Below are 18,536 nucleotides of genomic sequence, written 5' to 3' on the forward strand. Positions count from 1 at the left end.
GACATGGCTGAGCAGGGTGTGTGGTGGCCCCCCAATGGGGGGCTTCCCTGGATGACACCTCTATGTCCTGTGGGGGCTGTGAGGTCCCCCATTCCCACAAGTAGCTGCTTTAGAGACAACTTGAGAGAAATGTGCTGCAGATCTGCGCCGACTACAAGGGGCGATGGCGGAAAGCCCCTGTCACACAGATGCGAGGGAGGGCTCTGCTGCACGCCTCATAGAGGGGGTCACCCAGCTCTGCCAGGACCCGATGGAAGTGGAGGAGAGCGGCCACCTCAGCCCCCTCCCTCCGCTGTGCCCCAGCACCGCCCCTCGTCACTCGGTGCAGCAGGCAGACAGCTGCTTCTCCTCACCCCGCACACACCGAAACTTTCCCTGGCCGCCCCTGCCACCTCCGTGCCCGGGCTCCTCGCACTGTACATGGGGCCGGCCTCGTCCTGTCCCCGGCGGCGGCGGCAGAAGTTGTGCGGGGCTGGAGCAGGGGATGTGCGCGTCCTGGAGCTCTCCCATGTGTGAGCCATAGAGGCAGGAAGTCTGGCTGCAGCCATGAACGCCGGGCTGGGGCTAACCTATGGGGACGACTCCCAGGTGGACATCAGTGAGGTAAGTGACTTCCACTGGGGGCAGATGTGTCATTGTGGTGACTGCATGCAGATATGTGCACCAGTGCTCCCCTTCAGCTCTCTGGACAGTACATTAGGGTGTCAGTGACTTTCTACCATGGCTGCAATAAGAGTGCTGCCAGTCTGTGTCCCTGGCATTGGACCATATTGCTTTGTGTTTGATGCCACGCAGAAGTTTCTCCTCTTTGGTTTGCCTGTGTCTGATCTTGTGGGCAGTTATATTGCCCGCTCCACCAGGTTTTACTCATTAACCTGAAATGTAATGAATGAAAGCCAGGTAGGTGGCTCCACTTATTCTCCATACTGGACGTGAAGACTTGGTTTCTGCCTCTTCCCTGTAGCTCTGTGACTTCATTAGTGGAAATGTGGACCATTGAAGTCCCTAGAAGATGTAAAATAATTCCGGGCCTTGGCGTCTGCTCATTATGTGTCTCCTTGTGACAGTGGGAAGCACAGCTCATTATATCAGGTCTCTGATCCTGCGCTAACACCATCTTCTTATGGACGCTGGCGGTAATGGGCAGCTGCTTGGTGCATAAGATTAATGTATACTCGCTGAAGTGTCGTCATTTGCTCAAGGTCACCTATAGGGATGCTTTCTGTCATATGACCAGCTATGCTGCCCGGACACAGTGACTGGGAATGTGATTGTCACCCCCTCGGACACTAACCCTAATTGTGTGGTCTGCTGCACAATGTCTTGAGAGCAAAGTTCGATGGCCGCAGTCATCCATCACTAACACGGAGCAGACGCCAGCTCAGTAGTTGTAATCCTATTATAGTACGTGGAGGATGTGCTACTCTCACAACTTTTGCCAGTCACTCGAATTGGAACTTGCAAAATATATATATATATTTTTTTAGAAAAAAAGCAAATATATGTAACGCTCTGGGTGAATTTTTTATAATGTGTTCTCCAGCAGAGCTATGATCTAGTCTTCAGTCTTCCCGGCATCCATCTCTATTCCATAGACCTGTGGGAGCTATTACCTGGTATCCCTCAGTGGCACAAGATGCCTTCTCCCTGACAGCATAAAGTATTGGTCCAGGTGACGCCATGTGAGGGGATTTGTAGGCCACATGTGCATGGTGTGTAGAACATACGCTGAGTAATACAGGACCAGCTAAGGATACGTCCACATCAGAGTTTGGAATCTGGCAGGCTCTTCCGGCCGGCGGAGGAGCAGAGCTCACCAAATCCGGCTTGGTCAGAAAAGGCCAGGAACCGCTGGATCTGTGACCAAATTCAAAAGTAAAACATACAGATTTTGGGGCAGAAACACAGAAAAATCCACCCAGAAATCTGCATTAAATTACATGTCATGTGGATGTAACTCTTTTCGTGCGTGTTCACACAGTGGATTTTGAAAACATGCTTTTAAAATCAGAGCGGAATCCACACTAATTTTAAAAGCAGTTTTTTTTCTCAATACTTTTTTAGTGCAGTTTTGTCGTGTTTTTTTGTGGGGGTGGGGGTGGGGTATACTTTCAAGGGTTTCTGTCATCAGAAATTCTGTTATGTAGCTGACTAACATTGGCGATGTGCTGTCAGCAGTTTATGATTTATAATTGTGTCCCTGCCGTCGTTCTCCTAAAAAATACACTTTTTAAATATGCCTCTAGGTCCTATGAGGGCGTTGATTCAGCACCTAGAGGCTCGGTCTACGAACCATTTAGCACGCCCAGGTCCTCTTGAGTGACGTCCGAAGGTGCAGTGAGTGAAGCCGGCACCAGGAGCGCGTCCTTCACTCACTGCGCCGAATACAAAACAGGACTGCGCAGGCGCGGGATTTCTTCGCCGATCAGGTGAAGTCGGACGTCCCTCAAGAGGACCTGGGTGTGCTAAATGGTTCATAGACTGAGCCTCTAGGTGCTGAATCAACGCCCTCATAGCACCTAGAGGCTCATTAGCATATTTAAAAAGTGTATTTTTTAGGAGAACGACAGCAGGGACACACTGTTATGTACTGCTGACAGCACATCGCTAATGTCAGTCAGCTACATAACAGAATTTCTGATGACAGAAACCCTTTAAGCCGGGCTTGTCCGGGCTTTTACTATTGATGACCTATGCTCAGGAGTTGTATGAGGAGCCGTCAGCAAAGGCCATAGACAGTACCAGTGAACAGGAAGAGAGGAGGGAGATGCACGTGCGCGAACACCAAGCGCTGTCTCCTCGTACAGCGTTGAAAACTTGGAAAAATCAGCGTCGTACACAGCGTTTTGCTTCTACCTTCTGGAGCTGGAGCTGACTCAGACATATGCATCAAAAACTGCACTGGCTTCACCCCCCCCCCCCCCCTCCAAAAAATAAAATAAAATGCTGCGTGAAACTAACCTTCCAGTCCAGTTATGAGAGCTGAGAGCCTGACATTACCAGACATAACACGGCCAGGACAGATTATTATTTGCTGAAATATTGAAAACGTTGAGGAATTGATGAAATTTTGCAGTATACTTTCTCATTGTCTGAAATAGTTATATAACACTTTGGGACAGTTTCAGGTTGGCACACTCTGTAACCGTGTAAAGCGGCTGTCATCCGTGCTCCGGTATTCTGTGCATATGTTTCACAGCTGGAAAATGACATCCAGAAAGGGCCCCTTTGTTTACTAACCTGGTTGGGCTTAGTCTCCGGGTGCTTGAAGAGCTTAGCCAAAAATCATTCTGCTGCCCAATCAGTAGTAAACAGCACAGCAATCCTATGTGAGGGTACCATTTATCAGGGCGAGGGACCACCACAGCATACGGCTTCACTGCACATCTGGTCAGGTTTGAAATAGCTGTTTTTCGCTGTAGTTTTTTCAAAGGATAAAATACTTTCCAAAGACAGTGTCCCATTACCATAACGTTTCCCCTATTCTCAAGATAAGGCCTCATGCACACGAACGTATATTCTTTCCATGTCCGTTTTTATTTTATTTTTTTGCAGACCCTATACAGAACCGATCATTTTAATGGGACCGCCCCAAAAATTGCATTACGTATCCATTTGTCTGTATTTCCGTTCCGCAAAAAAATAGAACATGTCCTATTATTGTCCGCATTACGGACAAGGATAGTACTGTGCTATCAGGGGCCAGCTGTTCCATTCCGAAAAATATGGAATGCACACGGACGTCATCCGTATTTTTTGCGGACCCCAAAATACATACGGTCGTGTGCATGAGGCCTAAGGGATAAGTGTCTGCTCGCTAGAAGGGTGATCCATGCTGAATGGAAACAGCATTCAGAGGGTCCCCCGCACTCAGAGCCCTGACGATCAGACACTTATCCTATCATGTGCATAAGGGATAAGTTGTCATAATGGCACAACCCCTTTAAGTGCCAGTGGCTTAATCTCACTGTTTCCCTATGGCGGGGAAGTTGCAATTATTGCAAGAATCCCAACTATTTTGGAGTTGTTATATTTACCATGACCAAAAGTTGCTATGGCGTCCTAGTTTTTCCAGGGGCATGATATGGAGGGCTTATCCACAGGAGACCTTCAGTTTACTGTGTGCGCTGCACATGCCCAATACACAGCAATGAATTTCCTTAGAACTTTTACCTTTTTACTCCCAAGTATGTACAGATTTCACAGTTGATTTGTTATCTGTGTAACTTCCCTCTGTTTGCTGCAAATATTTGTATTCTTCATGGTTGAGGAGTCACAGAATACAGGAGATTCTTGTGTAAACAGGGGTTGTCCTCCTAGTCGCTAAATCTTCATTTAGACGGGGTCATGCGCTGACTAAGTCCGTCTTGCTGCAGACTCAGAAATGATTATGATGATACTTAGATGTTCCAGTTTTGTTTTTTAGCTGTGTGCCTGTGTGGCTTGGTTTGTTAACCTTTCGGCCATGTTCACACCTGATGTATTTGTTCTGGTTGAGGTTTTCGATGTGGATTCCTTACAGAAATTCAGTAAGAAAGCACAGTACAATGCATGTGAACAGGGCTTTACGACACCCTGTGGAAAATATACATAGCCTCTTTCTCACGTCTGTGAATCACTGATGTGATGTTCGTGTTTTCCACGGACGTCCCGCTTACCCATTGACTTTAATGTGCTTTTCATGGACCATTAGGGCTCATGCATCTGATCCACATTTTTTGCCTGGCATTTTTTTGCCTTAGGCCTCATGCACACGACCGTTCCGTTTTTCTTTTTTGCGGTCTGCAAACCGCGGAGCCGCAAAAAAACAGAAGCTGCCCGTGTGCCTTCTGCAATTTGCGGACCGGAACGGGCGGCCCATTGTAGAAATGCTTATTCTTGTCCGCAAAACAGAGAATAGGACATGTTCTATTTTTTTTTTTTTTTTTTTTTTTGCGGGGCTACAGAACGCGGGGCTACAGAACGGAGCAACAGATGCGGACAGCACACGGAGTACTGTCCACATCTTTTGCGGCCCAATTGAAGTGAATGGGTCTGCATCCGAGCCGCAAGAAGTGCGGCTCGGATGCGGACCAAAACAAGGGTCGTGTGTACGAGGCCTTATTCTGATGTTGCAGTGGAAATGTTGTAAATACACAGAACTGGACTCAGATTTTAGTTAATTCCTTGGCAGGGGTTTGTTCCTCATGTGGCATAAGGAAAACTAGGTTTGTATGTACATAAAGTGCCCTGTTCATGCCATACAATATAGCATATGGAATACTGGAGAATTTGTTCCATGGAGGGAGAGCCACAATTGACTAATATATATATAATTCCACAGCGCTATATACACTAAGTTGTCTGTGGTTTGAATAAGAATAGAATAAGAATTGTGCCTCCTTCAGTGATTCAGCCATTCTGATCAGGTAGGTCTTGTAACAAGCGGCTTCTGAGCACATTTACTGTGTCTTATGGTAAGAACGAGACGCTGTGTATATCTGAATACATTGCCTTTGAGACACTAGAAAATCTCCAGGTGCCTAGCCTTCCACAAATGGCTCTAAAATGAGCTTTATCTTGTAATATTAATGGCATTTTATAACGTGGTGTTCTTTTAAAGGGGGATGTATTACGAAAACTGCGCGTCTCTGGAGGACAGACTCCCCCCATGTGTCATTAGAATTCGCTGTGTGATTGTGATCTGCATTCTGAACACCCCAGAAGACGGCAACAGAATCCGTCTGCATAAAGCATCTGTAATATTGGAGCCGGAGTGGTTGAAATGATGATAAAATGCCAGTGGTAAAGGAGTGTTGAGAAATCCAAATTCAGGTCACCGGAGTTAGCGTTTTAATTTGGATTCAGGACGCGGCACATTAGTTCCTGCCGGTCATATGTGGTATTTACTACAATGAGGCTGCCTCTTACCCTGCTTAAAAAGAAGAAGCCAGAAACGGCTGTTACCCGGGATCTACACTTACCAAGTCAGATTGGATCATCCCAGAAAAGCTTAGATTTATTTCCATTTACATGCGTTCCGTTTTCACAACGGACTGGATCCTGACCCATACATTTCAATGGGTATGTGCACATGAGCATTGCTTACCACGGACCATCACAGCATGATCTATCTTCATCCGTGTTTTACGTCGCCTTTACCCTATAGAAATGAATTGGGCTTGCGTGAAAAACAGAAGGCATACGGATGCAACTTGCGTACAAAACCATCAGTTTTTCACTGACACATTCTGTATCGCTTATGTAAAAGTGGCCTAACTCTACATTTACACGTGTGGCAGCTGGTGTAAATGGTAGTCTAGGATCTATGGGGTTATTCAAATGTGTGTCCGTAAATAACAGCCCCCATACAATTTGAAGGGGAACATTTTTAACGCCTGTTTCTCAGAAGGGCATCAGTGAAAAAAAGTCCATTAAAAAAGACCTTATTGAAATTTTTAACGGATGTTTTCTTTTCTCTGTCGTGTGAATGTAGCCCTAGGTTATCCGTGGATCTCGCTGATTTGTGCAGGATCCCCATTTTCTGCAGCCTTCTTTTTAAGAGGAAATGCTATTCAAAGCACACTACAAATTACAGCTGGGCAGATGATCCTGTACCAAATTCTGGTTAGAAGTTTCTAGTTCAAGTATATCTTCGCAAAAAAGAAAAACACTTTTATTGCTAGTGTCTTGCGTGCCATCATTGTAAGTGTTTTTAAATGGACACTTCACCCACGGCTCATGCCCCAGCCGTAACACTGTTTCATGCTTCATTCCTTGTGTCAAGCAAATATTGTCTATGATGCTGTCATTTGTGGAGCCACCAGCAATGAGCACGTGATGTGAACTGGCTGATCTTCTGTAAGGGCTAGATCACACAGAATAGGGGCCCAAAAAAATCCCAAACAGCCTCCCATTTATTTCAATGCATAGCAGCACTTTATGCCCTATCTTGCGCAGAATCTGTACTGAATCTCTCATTGAAATGAATGGGAAGTAAAAAAAAAAATAAATGTGTCTACACATTTTTATTTTTTTTGGTGCAAAAACCGCAAGCAGAAAATGCAGTTTTGCACTAAAGTTTACTCTCCAAAAAAATGTCTAAAAGAGTTTTTAACCTCCTCCCGTCACACTAACGCCGAAAGGCGTCATCTCTGCGGCGCTCCCAGGTCACACTAACGCCAATAGGCGTCATCTCGCGAGACGCGAGATTTCCTGTGAACGCGCGCACACAGGCGCGCGCGCTCACAGGAACGGAAGGTAAGCGAGTGGATCTCCAGCATGCCAGCGGCGATCGTTCGCTGGCAGGCTGGAGATCCGAATTTTTTAACCCCTAACAGGTATATTAGACGCTGTTTTCATAACAGCGTCTAATATACCTCCTACCTGGTCCTCTGGTGGTCCCTTTTGTTAGGATCGACCACCAGAGGACACAGGTAGGTCAGTAAAGTCGCACCAAACACTACACTACACTACACTACACACACCCCCCCGTCACTTATTAACCCCTTATAAACCCCTCATCACCCATGATCACCCCATATAAACTCCCTGATCACCCCCCTGTCATTGATCACCCCCCTGTCAGGCTCCGTTCAGACGTCCGTATGATTTTTACGGATCCACGGATACATGGATCGGATCCGCAAAAAGCATACGGACGTCTGAATGGAGCCTTACAGGGGGGTGATCAATGACAGGCGGGTGATCACCTATATACACTCCCTGATCACCCCCTGTCATTGATCACCCCCCTGTCATTGATCACTCCCCTGTAAGGCTCCATTCAGACGTCCGCATGATTTTTACGGATCCATGGATACATGGATCGGATCCGCAAAACACATGCGGACGTCTGAATGGAGCCTTACAGGGGGTGATCAATGACAGGCGGGTGATCACCCATATACACTCCCTGATCACCCCCCTGTCATTGATAACCCCCCTGTAAGGCTCCATTCAGACGTCCGCATGCGTTTTGTGGATCCGATCCATGTATCCATGGATCCGTAAAAAATCATGCGGATGTCTGAATGGAGCCTTACAGGGGGGGTGATCAGTGACAGGGGGGTGATCACCCTGATTACCCTGATCACCCCCTGTCATTGATAACCCCCCTGTAAGGCTCCATTCAGACGTCAGCATGCGTTTTGTGGATCCGATCCATGGATCCGTAAAAAATCATGCGGATGTCTGAATGGAGCCTTACAGGGGGGGTGATCAGTGACAGGGGGGTGATTACCCTGATCACCCCCTGTCATTGATAACCCCCCTGTAAGGCTCCATTCAGACGTCCGCATGCGTTTTGTGGATCCGATCCATGTATCCATGGATCCGTAAAAAATCATGCGGATGTCTGAATGGAGCCTTACAGGGGGGGTGATCAGTGACAGGGGGGTGATTACCCTGATCACCCCCTGTCATTGATAACCCCCCTGTAAGGCTCCATTCAGACGTCAGCATGCATTTTGTGGATCCGATCCATGGATCCGTAAAAAATCATGCGGATGTCTGAATGGAGCCTTACAGGGGGGGTGATCAGTGACAGGGGGGTGATTACCCTGATCACCCCCTGTCATTGATAACCCCCCTGTAAGGCTCCATTCAGACGTCCGCATGCGTTTTGTGGATCCGATCCATGTATCCATGGATCCGTAAAAAATCATGCAGATGTCTGAATGGAGCCTTACAGGGGGGGTGATCAGTGACAGGGGGGTGATCACCCTGATTACCCTGATCACCCCCTGTCATTGATAACCCCCCTGTATGGCTCCATTCAGACGTCCGCATGCGTTTTGTGGATCCAATACATGTATCCATGGATCCGTAAAAAATCATGCGGATGTCTGAATGGAGCCTTACAGGGGGGGTGATCAGTGACAGGGGGGTGATCACCCTGATTACCCTGATCACCCCCTGTCATTGATAACCCCCCTGTAAGGCTCCATTCAGACGTCCGCATGCGTTCTGTGGATCCGATACATGTATCCATGGATCCGTAAAAAATCATGCGGATGTCTGAATGGAGCCTTACAGGGGGGGTGATCAATGACAGGGGGGTGATCAGGGAGTCTATATGGGTGATCCCCCCCCCTGTCATTGATCCCCCCCCTGTCATTGATCCCCCCCCTGTCATTGATCACCCCCCCTGTCATTGATCACCCCCCCCCTGGTAAGGCTCCATTCAGACATTTTTTTTTGGCACAAGTTAGCGGAAATTTTTTGTTTGTTTTTGTTTTTTCTTACTAAGTCTCATATTCCACTAACTTGTGTCAAAAAATAAAATCTCACATGGACGCACCATACCCCTCACGGAATCCAAATGCGTAAACATTTTTAGACATTTATATTCCAGACTTCTTCTCACGCTTTAGGGCCCCTAAAAAGCCAGGGCAGTATAAATACCCCACATGTGACCCCATTTCGGAAAGAAGACACCCCAAGGTATTCCGTGAGGGGCATATTGAGCCCATGAAAGATTGAAATTTTTGTCCTAAGTTAGCGGAAAGTGAGACTTTGTGAGAAAAAAAACAAAAAAAAAATCAATATCCGCTAACTTATGCAAAAAAAATAAAAATTCTAGGAACTCGCCATGCCCCTCATTGAATACCTTGGGGTGTCTTCTTTCCAAAGTGGGGTCACATGTGGGGTATTTATACTGCCCTGGCTTTTTAGGGGCCCTAAAGCGTGAGAAGAAGTCTGGGATCCAAATGTCTAAAAATGCCCTCCTAAAAGGAATTTGGGCCCCTTTGCGCATCTAGGCTGCAAAAAAGTGTCACACATGTGGTATCGCCGTACTCAGGAGAAGTTGGGGAATGTGTTTTGGGGTGTCATTTTACATATACCCATGCTGGGTGAGAAAAATATCTTGGTCAAATGCCAACTTTGTATAAAAAAATTGGAAAAGTTGTCTTTTGCCAAGATATTTCTCTCACCCAGCATGGGTATATGTAAAATGACACCCCAAAACACATTGCCCAACTTCTCCTGAGTACGGCGATACCAGATGTGTGACACTTTTTTGCAGCCAAGGTGGGCAAAGGGGCACACATTCCAAAGAGCACCTTTCGGATTTCGCAGGCCATTTTTTACACATTTTGATTGCAAGGTACTTCTTACACATTTGGGCCCCTAAATTGCCAGGGCAGTATAACTACGCCACAAGTGACCCCATTTTGGAAAGAAGACACCCCAAGGTATTCCGTGAGGGGCACGGCGAGTTCCTAGAATTTTTTATTTTTTGTCACAAGTTAGCGGAAAATGATGATTTTTCATTTTTTTTCTTTTTTCCTTACAAAGTCTCATATTCCACTAACTTGCGACAAAAAATAAAAAATTCTAGGAACTCGCCATGCCCCTCACGGAATACCTTGGGGTGTCTTCTTTCCAAAATGGGGTCACTTGTGGCGTAGTTATACTGCCCTGGCAATTTAGGGGCCCAAATGTGTGAGAAGTACCTTGCAATCAAAATGTGTAAAAAATGGCCTGCAAAATCTGAAAGGTGCCCTTTGGAATATGTGCCCCTTTGCCCACCTTGGCAGCAAAAAAGTGTGACACATCTGGTATCGCCGTACTCAGGAGAAGTTGGGGAATGTGTTTTGGGGTGTCATTTTACATATACCCATGCTGGGTGAGAGAAATATCTTGGCAAAAGACAACTTTTCCCATTTTTTTATACAAAGTTGGCATTTGACCAAGATATTTTTCTCACCCAGCATGGGTATATGTAAAATGACACCCCAAAACACATTCCCCAACTTCTCCTGAGTACGGCGATACCAGATGTGTCACACTTTTTTGCTGCCAAGGTGGGCAAAGGGGCACATATTCCAAAGTGCACCTTTTGGATTTCACCGGTCATTTTTTACACATTTTGATTGCAAAGTTCTTCTCACACATTTGGGCCCCTAAATTGCCAGGGCAGTATAACTACCCCACAAGTGACCCCATTTTGGAAAGAAGACACCCCAAGGTATTCCGTGAGGGGCATGGCAAGTTTTTAGAATTTTTTATTTTTTGTCGCAAGTTAGTGGAATATGAGACTTTGTAAGAAAAAATAAAAAAAATAAAATCATCATCATTTTCCGCTAACTTGTGACAAAAAATAAAAAGTTCTATGAACTCACTATGCCCATCAGTGAATACCTTAGGGTGTCTACTTTCCGAAATGGGGTCATTTGTGGGGTTTTTCTACTGTTTGGGCATTGTAGAACCTCAGAAAACATGACAAGTGCTCAGAAAGTCAGAGCTGCTTCAAAAAGCGGAAATTCACATTTTTGTACCATAGTTTGTAAATGCTATAACTTTTACCCAAACCATTTTATTTTTGCCCAAACATTTTTTTTTTATCAAAGACATGTAGAACAATAAATTTGGCGAAAAATGTATATATGGATGTCGTTTTTTTTGCAAAATTTTACAGCTGAAAGTGAAAAATGTCATTTTTTTGCAAAAAAAATCGTTAAATTTCGATTAATAACAAAAAAAGTAAAAATGTCAGCGGCAATGAAATACCACCAAATGAAAGCTCTATTAGTGAGAAGAAAAGGAGGTAAAATTCATTTGGGTGGTAAGTTGCATGACCGAGCAATAAACCGCTAAAGTTGTGGAGTGCCGATTTGTAAAAAAGGGCCTGGTCACTAGGGGGGTATAAACCTGTGGTCCTTAAGTGGTTAAACAGGATTCCATACTGCTATTAAGTGTTTTTTTTCAAAATCTGTCATATGAACATAAAAAATGTTATGCTGTGTAGCCTCTGTATTTCCATGAGAACTGTGTCGTGTATTGATCCTATACATCTACTTTTCTATATTCTACGTGAGATTCCTGTTCCTGGTAACCACCACCGTACATTCATTACAATAGGGAGGGGGTAATGAGAGATGTTTGGGGATAATTTACATCTGAATATATGAATACAATATACAAACAAATTGCTGCTATTCCCTTGTTAAAGGTGTTTCCAGGGTTTTCATGTTTATAGTCTTGCCTCGGGATAGACCATCAATATAAGCTCTTGGGGGGTCCGACACCTGCACCCTTGTCTCGGAAGGAGGTGGTTACTGCAGTGCTGATCCCAGTCACTTCAGTGGGTGCAGCTTTTATAGTCGTTTTGGCAGCAGTTGACTCGTGGGGTTGCAGGGTGTCCGATCCCTGATGATCTGATATTGATGACCTGACCTGAGTGTAACCTGTGAATTCAGTGCGCACACAATTTTTTTTCCCCAAAGATATATCTTTTTAATCTTTGACGAGATATTTGTACATCATTTCCCCAAAAAATGGAGAACATTCATGGTTTCAAGAATCATTTCTCAGCATGATGATGATGACGATGTTTCGGTCATGGTGACTTTTTTCAAGTATCATCAGTGACTACACGTATAGGGGGAGTGCCGAGTATGTGTACCCACTGATGGTACTTGAAAAAGGTCCCTCAAAGATGAAAACGATATAACTTAAAAAAAATTGCGTGTGCACTGAATTCACAGCTTACTCGAATTGGGTTGGAGAACCCTTTTATTTTTTTGTTGCACCGCACCCTACATATGGTGTGCTTCTCCAGTATATCTCCTGTCCTGAGTGTATCAATATTTAAATCCTGGAGTACCCCTTTATTGGGTGTATCCTTGGACTGATCAAGAAGTGCCAGATTGTGTAAGAACAAGTCCTAATGCAAGGGGAATGAGAACAACCAGTTACAAGTTTACTCCTATATTTCCAGAATGAATAACGAGAGCAGTACAACGGATTTCTTCAAAAAAGTGAACCAGCATTGTTATTTTCAGTATTTACATGGAAACTAGCGGTACTTATCTAGTGGTTCCAGTGTTGCCACTCTTGTTTAACCTGCCTCACTCTGTTTACTTGGCTGCAGTGGTGACATCACCTTGACAATACTTAACTGCTGCAGCCAATTGCTGTCTTCAGTGGTGTACTGTACAAGACCATTGATGGCAGTGATTGGCTGCAGTGGTCATCTGCCATATACCAGCATGTCACCTCTGCAGCCTTGTATAGAACCAGTGAGACAAGGGCCAGAGCTGTGGCTTATAGTAGCATTGGGAAGATTTTAGGATAAGGGGTCATGCACGTGACCATATTTTGCATCTGTGTGCACTTTTTACAGATTGCACACCGAACCATTTTTTTCTATGGGTCCGCAAAAAAGCAAACATCTGTTTGTCTGTTCCTCAAATTAGATGTCCAGTTCTTGTCTGTATTTCAGTGATAGGAGTGAGAAACGTGTATTGTACGTGAAAATATCTGGATTTTGCAGATCTGTGGTTTGCGGACTGCAGTACAGACACGGAGTGCACGAGCCCTAACTTGGACAGCGCTTTAAATGAGGCCCCAGAGTCTGACATTAATGATCTTTTCTATGAATAGGCCAAAAATATTAAAATCTCAGAAAATTCCTTTAAAGGGGTTGTCTGAGTTATAGAAAAACTCTTCCGACCCTTGTAAACTGCCTAAAATAACAAATAATCACCCGATTTCTTCTCTGCTACTTCCTCCGTTGGTCCTCACCACTTTGCTTTGTTTTCCTGGCTGCAGATGTGACGTCCTGTGCACGGCTGAGGCAGTGATTGGCTGCAGTGGTGACCTGTTCCTTTTTATTATTTTTTTTTACCCATAGAGATCAATACGTCTGTGCGCTATTTGCTAAAAATGTGGTTCAGACACAGAAGTGCGGTTGTGTGCATGAGGTTCCTTACACAAACAGATTTGCCCTGGTGTTTTCTTTATGCTGTAAAAGCTCCAGAATAAGTGCGTTTTTTTTGTCAAACATTTACTAGTCCATCCATTTTAGTGGTAGAATCCAGTTGTCCGTGTGCATAGGCGGCTATTAAACTAAATGTACATAGCTGTGAGGCTCGCCTTCATTATAATAATTTAATTTGGATCTGCTGTGTAGCCTTCCATGTATTTGACAGATTGCTTCCAGATGTTGTCCTGAACTTGCTGCTTGTCATATGCTGGAGCATTTAGGATTCGGTCGTGGTGTCGTGTAACGGATGTGTTAGTGCCTTCCGCAACAGGCCTAAACTCCTGAGGATTGTAAGGTTGGAAAATAGAGAGGGTTAAATTGTAGAAAATGTTATGCCACAGGAGAAATCCCCCAAATTAATTATATTGCGCAGCACAATTTTTGTTAGAAGCATAACATTGACTCACAGATGAAGAGTTTGGCTTTATGTTTCACAATAGTCTCCTTCCACCACTGAATATTAGCCCTCACTCAGTGACGTATCTTCATCTTCTACTGAACCGCCATAAAGCACTTTTATACAACTCGATCCACCACTCCCAGGAAACATGTTTCAGCTCATTTCTCAATTACCCTATTAAAATTACACATGATTCGATATGGTGACTGAGATTCCGCAACAACATTTGTCAGAACAACATCCCTATTACAGATTACATCTAGTGCAGGGGTGTCAAACTCAAATTCATCGGGGGCCGCATCAGCAGTTTGGTCACCCTCAAAGGGCCGGTTGTGTCTGTAGGACTATGTGTCCACTCTTTATTATCATAAATTATTGTCACTGCATTCAATTATTACTGTTTTTTGTAATAATGTAAGTAATAACTAGCTCTGAAAGCTTGACCTGCAAGCGCTGACTGGGGTCACATAGCATTATACTGATTTAAGATGCTATGTAACCCTTACAGTTCTGGAATGTGTTGGATAACACTGACATAATGCTGTCAGTGTTATCCAACACATTTCAGAACTGTAAGGGTTACCGTATTTTTCGCCCTATAAGATGGCACTGTTATGGGGGATCTGTGGATGGCACTGTTATGGGGGATCTGTGGATGGCACTGTTATGGGGATCTGTGGATGGCACTTATGGATCTGTGGATGGCACTGTTATGGGGGATCTGTGGATGGCACTGTTATGGGGGATCTGTGGATGGCACTGTTATGGGGGATCTGTGGATGGCACTGTTATGGGGGATCTGTGGATGGCACTGTTATGGGGGATCTGTGGATGGCACTGTTATGGGGGATCTGTGGATGGCACGGTTATGGGGGATCTGTGGATGGCACGGTTATGGGGGATCTGTGGATGGCACGGTTATGGGGGATCTGTGGATGGCACTGTTATGGGGGATCTGTGGATGGCACTGTTATGGGGGATCTGTGGATGGCACTGTTATGGGGATCTGTGGATGGCACTGTTATGGGGGATCTGTGGATGGCACTGTTATGGGGGATCTGTGGATGGCACTGTTATGGGGGATCTGTGGATGGCACTGTTATGGGGGATCTGTGGATGGCACTGTTATGGGGGATCTGTGGATGGCACTGTTATGGGGGATCTGTGGATGGCACTGTTATGGGGGATCTGTGGATGGCACTGTTATGGGGGATCTGTGGATGGCACTGTTATGGGGGATCTGTGGATGGCACTGTTATGGGGGATCTGTGGATGGCACTGTTATGGGGGATCTGTGGATGGCACTGTTATGGGGGATCTGTGGATGGCACTGTTATGGGGGATCTGTGGATGGCACTGTTATGGGGGATCTGTGGATGGCACTGGGATCTGTGGTGGCACTGTTATGGGGGATCTGTGGATGGCACTGTTATGGGGGATCTGTGGATGGCACTGTTATGGGGGATCTGTGGATGGCACTGTTATGGGGGATCTGTGGATGGGCACTGTTATGGGGGATCTGTGGATGGCACTGTTATGGGGGATCTGTGGATGGCACTGTTATGGGGGATCTGTGGATGGCACTGTTATGGGGGATCTGTGGATGGCACTGTTATGGGGGATCTGTGGATGGCACTGTTATGGGGGATCTGTGGATGGCACTGTTATGGGGGATCTGTGGATGGCACTGTTATGGGGGATCTGTGGATGGCACTGTTATGGGGGATCTGTGGATGGCACTGTTATGGGGGATCTGTGGATGGCACTGTTATGGGGGATCTGTGGATGGCACTGTTATGGGGGATCTGTGGATGGCACTGTTATGGGGGATCTGTGGATGGCACTGTTATGGGGGATCTGTGGATGGCACTGTTATGGGGGATCTGTGGATGGCACTGTTATGGGGGATCTGTGGATGGCACTGTTATGGGGGATCTGTGGATGGCACTGTTATGGGGATCTGTGGATGGCACTGTTATGGGGGATCTGTGGATGGCACTGTTATGGGGGATCTGTGGATGGCACTGTTATGGGGGATCTGTGGATGGCACTGTTATGGGGGATCTGTGGATGGCACTGTTATGGGGGATCTGTGGATGGCACTGTTATGGGGATCGGGATGCCTTGTTGGGTGGCAACTGTTATGGGGGATCTGTGGGTGGCACTGTTATGGGGGATCTGTGGGTGGCACTGTTATGGGGGATCTGTGGGTGGCACTGTTATGGGGGATCTGTGGATGGCACTGTTATGGGGGATCTGTGGGTGGCACTGTTATGGGGGATCTGTGGGTGACACTGTTATGGGGGATCTGTGGGTGACACTGTTATGGGGGATCTGTGGGTGACACTGTTATGGGGGATCTGTGGGTGACACTGTTATGGGGGATCTGTGGGTGACACTGTTATGGGGGATTTGTGGGTGACACTTGTGGGTGACACTTATGGGGGATCTGTGGGTGACTCTTATGGGGGATCTGTGGGTGGCTCTTATGGGGGATCTGTGTATGACACATATATAGCATCTTATGCTATGTGTCATCCACAGATCCCCTCCATAAGTGTCCCTGTAGTAGTGAATGACCCTCAATACACGGGCTAGGGGCCGGCATCTGCTTTTATAATGGCAGTGACTATTCTACTACACGGGCCCCGCTCACTGTATAATCGTATCTCTAATAGTTAATGGTTACCGTATGTATATAATCGCATAAGGAGCGCTGTGTATTACCGGTACTTACAACTACAAGCGCTCGCCGAGAGGATTGAGGAGGCAGGAGGCAGGCCGGGAGGACAGGCGCTGGCAGCGTGAGTCATACATCATGCGCCCACCGCCCGCTTCATTCATAAAGTGGGCGGCGCAGGCGCGTGACGTATGACTCACAATGCCGGCTCCCAGCCTGCCTCCTCCCTCCTCTCGGCGAGCGCTTGTAGTTGTAAGTACCAGTAATACACAGCGCTCCTTATGCGATTTATTTTCACTTCCTGCAGGGGCTGCCTGCAGGAAGTGATAATAAAAGGTGAAGGCCGGCGGCGGCTACGCGGGCCACATGACGAGGTCTGGCGGGCCGGATTCGGCCCACGGGCTTTGTGTTTGACACCCGTGATCTAGTGTTTTGTGGGACCAAATTTCTGGATGAACAGTCTGTTGTCTGGAGCAGAATACCACACGAGGTCTTCTGTTGGATGAAGCTTACATGAGAAACATATACTGTCCAGTGGAGAAGACAACTCTTACTGGCACTGCTTGTAATGTCCCAGAGGGATGAAGAAGATCTGGTGGCAGTGATTGCACAGTTTTTATGCTATGACCATGTTCTTCACAAGAGCTGTCTTTTCTTCTCCATTGGACTGTGTGTATTCATGGCCTTACAGTAAACACTGGGATGGATGATGCAGACAACCCTTCGCATATCTTAGTCTTGTGGACTGACAAGTGCATTCTAGAGCTGTGCCTCCTACAGTAGTTGCACAACTCAGCCAAGTGAGAGCACATCCACTTGTTTTGGGGGAACTTATTAAGCCCTACACTCCAGAATGCTGGCTTCAAAATCTAGAGCTTTATGACTTTTTGGGCTCATGTCCAAAAAAAACTAAAAAAATAATTGTGACATTTTGCATTTTTACATAACTCAATACAGTTTTAAAAAAATGGATGGTAAAGTAGTCATGGTTAGTCTGATGCGCTGGTTGAAGCCAGACTTGCCAATTGTACAATATGAATGCAATCTTAAAGAGTACTTGTCACCAAAAATGGAATGCAACCTGACATCACTATGGTATAGAGCAGGAGAAGCCGATCAGATTGGTATATAGTTTTGTGGGAAAACATTCCCCAAAACCAGTAATTTATATTATTATATATTATATGCTTTTCTGACTTCCTATGAAGAACATGGGTAAAGGAGGGGTTTGGTTATAGCACTCACTGTGTATATAAGTGTACACAGAGAGACAGCTGTCAGTCGCTGATGGCTCCTCCCTTCTGTACTGATAGCTCGTCACAGGGCTGCAGATATAAATGTAAAAATGTTACTGAATGTTTTTCCACAAAACTAAATATCAATCTGCTCAGCTCCTTCTGCTAAGGTCCATTTACACAGATTAATCATCAGGCCAATTATCGGGTATGATCATTTGTAGAAACGCTCATTCCCAATAATTTGCCTGTATAAATGTGCCAGCAATCACCTGGTTAACAAGCAAACCGTTATCAGGTGATGATGTCTTTCGGCCAGCAAAAAAATAATAATTTGGAGTCATTTACGACGGGTGCTACACCAGTTTTTGTCATGAAAAAGTTGCTACTTTTTAAACTCCTATGCAACAATATTTTGTCGCACTGGCATTTTTTTACACCGTGCCCACCACTTGTGAGTGGCAGGGACTG

The 18,536-nt window shown here is 45.7% G+C and overlaps 1 protein-coding gene across 3 annotated transcripts in view; it reads left to right on the forward strand.

The window, feature by feature from the left end:
- MCC (MCC regulator of WNT signaling pathway) overlaps nucleotides 1-18,536 on the forward strand; it is a 310,501-nt gene that overhangs the window by 78,709 nt on the left and 213,256 nt on the right. Inside the window, exon 1 of one of the 3 annotated variants that reach the window (XM_044275929.1) lies at nucleotides 295-603. The exons of the other annotated variants lie outside the window; for them this stretch is intronic. Within the exon in view, the coding sequence (XP_044131864.1) occupies nucleotides 547-603 (57 nt within the window). The 5' untranslated portion in view covers nucleotides 295-546. Of the gene's footprint in view, nucleotides 1-294; nucleotides 604-18,536 lie in introns of those variants that run through there. 3 annotated transcript variants of the gene reach the window in all.

Source organism: Bufo gargarizans, chromosome 1 (assembly GCF_014858855.1).
Source record: "Bufo gargarizans isolate SCDJY-AF-19 chromosome 1, ASM1485885v1, whole genome shotgun sequence".
Lineage (NCBI taxonomy): Eukaryota > Metazoa > Chordata > Amphibia > Anura > Bufonidae > Bufo > Bufo gargarizans.